Here is a 6736-nt window from a genome sequence, read left to right on the forward strand (position 1 = left end):
ACGGCAGCAGGGCGGGGCAGGAGAGCAGCAGGGCGGGGCAGGAGAGCAGCAGGGTAGGGCAGGAGAGCAGCAGGACGGCAGCAGGGCGGGGGCAGGAGAGCAGCAGGGCAGGGGCAGGAGAGCAGCAGGGTAGGGCAGGAGAGCAGCAGGGTAGGGCAGGAGAGCAGCAGGACGGCAGCAGGGCGGGGCAGGAGAGCAGCAGGGCGGGGCAGGAGAGCAGCAGGGCAGGGCAGGACTGGAGCAGGGCGGGGCAGGAGAGCAGCAGGGCGGGGCAGGAGAGCAGCAGGGCGGGGCAGGACTGGAGCAGGGCGGGGCAGGAGAGCAGCAGGGCGGGGCAGGAGAGCAGCAGGGCGGGAGCAGGGCGGGGCAGGAGAGCAGCAGAACGGGAGCAGGGCGGGGCAGGAGAGTAGCAGGGCGGGAGTAGGGTGGGACAGTAGAGCAGAGCAGGACAGGAGGGCAGGACATTAGGGCACCCCAGCCAGGCCCTGCACTCTGATGCATCTTCTAACTGGTTCATTTTCTATAACGGCAGCTCTGACAGTAGTTCCAGCTGCAAATGACAGGTTTATACGAAAGCACTCATTCTAATACGTTATCGTTTCTATAGTAACAGCTCGTGGTGTTGCGTATAAACAGGTTTGTGTTTTTTTTTGTTTTTTTTTAAAAGTATGTTAGCGTTTTTGGAAGGAGTCTGCAGTGTCAGCACTTTGTGACAGAGGTAAAAAAAACCTCTAAAACAGGACAGTCCGCACTTTGAGGGTATGACGGTGTAGAACGTACAGTACGCGATAAACAGGAACCGTGAATGTTACACCGTATTAAATGTAACTATAAACGGATAAAAAAAAAACCTACAGGTCATTGTTAAAAAACTAAAAAGTGCAATCGTTGGCAAATGAACGTGGCATGTGTGGAGCTCTAGTGAGTAAGTTGCCGAGTCTGATGTTACGGAGTGAAAGGTGGCTTTTAAGGATAAAGCCGGTTTCTCATTGGAACGTTTTGCGTGTTCTCAAACAGGTCCTGCTCATAAAGACTCGGCGGAGCAGGCGGACTCGGGCGCTCTGCGCAGCGTCGGAGTGGAGGAGCAGCAGCAACTCCAGAGAGACTCTGCATCTCCTCACAGCGCCGACTCTCCCATGTCTCTGTCCAGCCCTCAGCAGCACTCGTCTGCTTCGTCTCTGTCAGGCAGCGACATCGTAAGCGTCACACTCAGTGCTCCTTATACCCCACTTCACTCTCCTCCCCAAAGCTTTTCATGGTTAACGTCATGGGTTTCTTATCTTTACATTTCAATTTTAGACTATACACACGACCGCTCAAAAGTTTGTGGACACTCGACTGGAGTGTTTCTCGTGATCTTAAAAGCCTTTTGATCTGAAGGTGTGTGATTAAACGTGTGAAGTCGGTGTCGTAGACAAAAATATAAACGTATTCATTTCTTTCCTTAGAAAATGAACATTTTATTTACAAATAAATATTTTTTTTAAACGGACGACTCGGAGGGAAATATTTCCGAAAAAAGCAGCCGATAAGAGTCCGGCGTCGGTGTGAACTCCTTTAATACTGTTTAAAAAGCATCTCAGGGAAATTCCCCAAGAAATCGGGTGAGAATACGCCAAGAATACATTTCTGGAAAATTCTAGGCGAAAAGGGCGTCGACTTTTGAAGATGCTAAAATATTAAATTACTTTCATTTATTTTGGATTTTTTTCATAGTTCTATTTGTATTATTCCAGTTTTGATGACTTTCTTCTTCTTCTTCTTCTTATTATTATTATTATTATTATTATTATTATTATTATCATTGTTATTATTATAAAATGTAGGGAAATAAATAAAAATAAAGAATGAGTGTGTGTGTGAACTTTTGAGCGGTAGCGTAGTCATATTGATTCGTTTGAATCCGTTCTACGATGGCGAAACGGGCAGACGCTTTTAGTAAACGATTTCAAACTGATTGTTTTGTTTATTAGGCAGAAAAGTGTGAAATGTAAATCTGTGATGTAAAACGTGGCCTGTTTGATCAGAAAATAATACACAAAATTCTGATTTCCTCACGGTACAGGGTTGTTGTTGTTGTTGTTGTTGTTGTTGTTGTTTTGTGAGTAACAGTGACCGAGTTAACACTGCCTGTCCTCTCTGTTTGTCTCTCTTTTGCCGTCTTTGCACGTGCACTTTTTGTGAAGGACTCGGACTGCACGCCGTGCGCGGCCCCGGCAGTGCCCTCGTACCCTCTGCAGACGCTGGCACCGGGCACGCTGAGCAAGGCCAACCTCACCATGCCACTCACAATGCCTCCTGCCAACCAGGTGAGCAGAAACCGACAGCAGTCTGACGCCTCCGTCCGAGTCAGCTTTCTGTACAGACTGAGAAAAAGAACATTAGTCACGCTTCCAAAAAAAAAAAAAAAAAAAGAAAGAAAGAAATGAAGTCTGGCACTTTTAATAATAGTCTTTTAACATCACCGTAAGGTCGTGCTGAAATTGCTTTGTACAGATAACGCTGTTGTATTTCATTAACAACCTCTCTGATATCTCTTCCTTAGACGAGAGTATCGATGCCTGGGAGTCTTCCTCTCCATGTTTTACCTGGCAGACAGGTAGGTGTGTGTGTGTGTGTGTGTGTGTGTGTGTGTGTGTGTCACTAAAGCACCTAAGATTTTATTTGCACACAACATTCCAAACACGCACAGTTATGAATGTTAACAGAAATATTAAATACATTCAACAAGCACCTCAGATGGAATCCAGGCATACTGAAGTCTATAGATCGTGTTTAAAGCGCACCTATTATGGATTTGAAACGTGCCTAATTTTGTTGTAAAGGTCTCGCACAATAGATTTACACGCATCCGAGGTAAAGAAAACACTTTAACATGCTCATAATTTAAACGGCAGCATTATCTTTTTCCCCAGTGTCACCAACGAGTCCTTAAATGATCCGTTCTAAAGGATTCGTTCTAAACTCCTCCTTTCAGAGAGCATACTCTGCTCTGATTGGTCAGATGTCCCAGTCTGTTGTGTTTGGTAGTGGCACATGTAACGATATGAATTTATTCGAGTTTGTTCACAAAAGAATGTTGTACACCCATCCAAACACTCTCTCTCCCTCTCTCTCGTGTGCTCTCCCCCTTTCTCTCTCTCTCTCTCTCCCCCTCTCTCTCTCTCCCTTTCTCTCTCTCCTTCTCTCTCTCTCCCTTTCTCTCTCTCTCTCTCTCTCTCTCTCTCTCTCTCTCTCTCTCTCTCTCTCTCTCTCTCGTGTGCTCTCCCCCTTTCTCTCCCCCTTTCTCTCCCCCTCTCTCTCCCCCTCTCTCTCGTGTGCTCTCCCCCTTTCTCTCCCCCTCTCTCTCTCCCCCTTTCTCTCTCTCCTTCTCTCTCTCTCTCTCTCTCTCTCTCTCTCTCTCTCTCTCTCTCTCCCTTTCTCTCTCTCTCTCCCTCTCTCCCCCTCTCTCTCCCTATCTCTCTCCTGTATGTAAACAGCAGGCTGGTCCCAAGGGCTTCCACAACCCGGCTTTACCACACAGCCTCATGCAGTACAACCGCAACATGTGGCGACATAAGAAGAGGGACGGTCTACCAACCAGCGTCAGCAGATAAACACAGCGTACTCCTCCTCCCTACCTCCACCACCTCCTTCACCTTCCTCTCCTCCCCCCATCCCCCCGCTCCTCTCGTTCCTCCTCTTCCTCCTCCCGTCATAAAACGATGAAAACTCGACGAGCCCTCCTGCTGGCGGGGCGCAAGCCGAGAGACCAGCAGTTTCTGCCGCAGCTCCTCGCTCAGCAGCTGCGCTAACGGTGGTGCTACTTTTACTCTCCCACTCCATCCGTGCACGCGTGTGAATTTCACAAACTCCACCCACGAACCCTGAGGACGCCCTCAGAGCTGGTTCGACCATCTACACCATGACTTCTGCTCACAAGGGAAATGTTTTTGTTGTTGCTTTTTTTTTTTTTTCCCTGTGCGTGACAGCACGAGGGTTTTATGTTTATTTTCCTAAAGGGACACCCTACACAGACGCTAGATTCAGCGGCTTATCGGCATCATCATAACATGGGGGAGGGATTGTGTTAGTGTGTTTTTTATTTTTTCTTCTTCACTGTGTGTTTGTGTGTGCATGCAATCACAAGTGTTTGAGCAGACAACATGGAGTGGGTTCTTTGTGCAATAACTTCTTCTTATTTTCTCTTTCGGTCACTTTAGATGAGAACTATTATTTAATTATGCATTTTTTCCCTTCTTTTTTTTTTTTTTTTTTTTAATCGCTTTTATTTTTTAGAGAGTTTTTAATTTTCCATAAAATTACACACTTGCCCCTATTCGGATTCAAGAAATCCGTAGACATTAAGCTTTATTTGAGTAATTTCGGAGGCGATTAATCCGTCATAGCCTCACACCCGACCCTGACCACTGAGTGGGATGGGGGGATGGGGCATTGCACTCAGATGAGGGGTGTGTGTGTGTGTGTGTGTGAGTGAGTGAGTGAGATACTGTTTTGAAGAATGATTTTAACAGGCTGTCTGCAGGTGGCACCATTTCCTCGTTTGTCTCCGGATTTTCTCAGCACTCTTGCGGTGTGTGTGTGCGCGTGTGTGTCGGTGAGAGTGAACGGGTGTGTATCCTTGAACATGGGTCTGTCTTAGCCGTAGCTCAGCATACATTAGAGCTACGCTGCATGACAGCCAAAGAAGCCTATATTCCAGCACTCGGACCTCCATGTTAGATGGTGTGTGTGTGTGTGTGTGTTTCCCTTTTAGATTGCTCTAGGTGTAAGTAATTCTGAGAGCCTGAGAAGCTGAACTGCACTTGCAGCTGAGAGACGGGCCAAAGCGCCCCTCTTGGACTCCCTGAGCTGTTGGTCGGCACTCAAATCAAACGAAAGGGGAACTTACTCTGATTCCTTTCTGGGATCTTTTTGCTTTTCCAGGTACTTGTAATATTTTATTGCCTTTGTCAGGTTTGTTTTGTTTTGTTCCTGTACTGTATCATATTTCCTGTCTGTATATAGCACACTAAACTGTATTGCTGTTACTTTGGGGTGTTGCAGGCATACAGGTTATTGTAACTATGCAAATAGCGTTTTGAATCCTTCTTCGTTTGACAACCACATCTCGAAGCCAGAGAGGAAAGACAAGAAAGAATACGAGTTTAAAAAGGCAGGCTAACCGAGGTAAATGTGAACGGTTTGTGTAAAGGAAAAACTTTTTTAAAAAAACAACCAAAAAATATTTAAAAAAAACTGACTGCTGCTGTCGTAAAGTGTTTTTGGCAGCAGGTGGAATCTTTCCCGTCTCTCTCTCTCTCTCTCTCTCTCTCTCTCTCTCTCTCTCTCTCTCTCTCTCTCTCTTCTTTCTTTTTTGCCACCCAGAATGCCACTGATTTGGATCTCTCGTATGTGCTACATTGTGCCGTCTGTTTTTGAAGTGCGCGCTGAGGTCATAGCCGTCACAGAGACGTTACACACACCTTTCAGCTGTAAGAGTGAACTCGTTGAGCTAATAGGGGGCAAATATTATCATAACAGCGGTATCTGCTTTTAGAGAGAACCATCATCTTTTGGGGGTGGGGGGGGGCCTCGGCTGATAATTAAGCTTGTATTATTATTATTATTATTAATAATAATAATAATAATAATGAGCAAGTGAAAATGCAGACTTTCTGAAGAAACATGGCAGGTGTGTGTGTGTGTGTGTGTGTGTGTGTGTGTGTGTGTGTGTGTGTTCATCTCTATATCTCTATGGCTTGAACCGTGATCAACACAGACTTCCTCTACAGTACTGAGTGCAAAACTCCCTAATAGATGTGAGAAATTTTAAACTATTCTCTGTATGGCCTAAAGTGCCCCTGAGCTTAATAGAGAAAGCCCTAAAAGAGGTGCGCCCAGCATTCAAGAGGTCAATGAAAGGATTTTTTTTGTTTGTTTGTTTGCTGTTTCACCTTACTATTTTTATGTACTTTATTTTCTATTTTATTTTTTAAATAAAATCCTAAAACCACCTACATGTGGTATTGCCGTTATTGATCTTTTGCCATATCGAAGTGTGTGTGGTGTGTTTTTGTTTTGTTTGGATTTTTTTTTACACCTCATCCGCGGTCGATTTGTGCTCAGCCACTAGACGGCGCCCTCGCTCCGTCATTCACTCTGTCTTGTTCTCTCACTCTCTCTCTCTCTCTCTCTCTCTCTCTCTCTCTCTCTCTCTCTCTCTCTCAACCTTTAAGCAGGATTTAAAGCTTTTCTTTAATACCTTGAAAGGAAGAAAGATGTGTGTACATAAGATTGAGCCATCTCCTTTTTTGTTGTTGTACATGTTTTTTTAAAAAAAATGGCTGTAATGCGTCTGAAAATTTGTGTAACGTTCACCATGTGCAATAACACATTGGAAAATTGTTATTTTATGTTCTTTAGTCCTTTATTTAAATTGGGATGTTTAGGGAGTAACTGTTGTGTTTAGCAATATATCGTTTGTATTGCTGTGTATATACAGTGGACGTAGAACGTCTTTAATGTGATATAGCAACCAATGTGGTCAAATGTGTTTTGAGACCAAGCTAGTTTTTTTTGTTTTGTTTTGTTGTTTTTTTTTACCCAAAAACCATCATACTCACTCACTGTGAAGCATGGTGGTGGAAGCGTCATGCTGTACGGCTGCTTCTCTTTACCTGAGATTGAGGCTCTTGTTAAGATGGAGGGAATCGTGGATATCTCCGAATATCAATCTGTTTTGGCACACAACCTG

At 44.9% G+C, this 6736-nt stretch overlaps 1 protein-coding gene across 2 annotated transcripts in view; it reads left to right on the forward strand.

Moving 5' to 3' along the window:
- tent4a (terminal nucleotidyltransferase 4A) overlaps positions 1-5999 on the forward strand; it is a 20985-nt gene extending 14986 nt beyond the window's left edge. Inside the window, exons 10-13 of one of the 2 annotated variants that reach the window (XM_017482549.3) lie at positions 1018-1196; positions 2187-2309; positions 2546-2599; positions 3483-5999. In XM_017482549.3, the coding sequence (XP_017338038.1) occupies positions 1018-1196; positions 2187-2309; positions 2546-2599; positions 3483-3596 (470 nt within the window). In that variant the 3' untranslated portion in view covers positions 3597-5999. Of the gene's footprint in view, positions 1-1017; positions 1197-2186; positions 2310-2545; positions 2600-3479 lie in introns of both variants that reach the window. The other variant, XM_017482548.3, reaches the window with a different exon arrangement.
- The last annotated feature ends 737 nt before the right edge of the window (positions 6000-6736 follow it).

The sequence above is a fragment of the Ictalurus punctatus genome, chromosome 12 (genome assembly GCF_001660625.3).
Source record: "Ictalurus punctatus breed USDA103 chromosome 12, Coco_2.0, whole genome shotgun sequence".
NCBI lineage: Eukaryota > Metazoa > Chordata > Actinopteri > Siluriformes > Ictaluridae > Ictalurus > Ictalurus punctatus.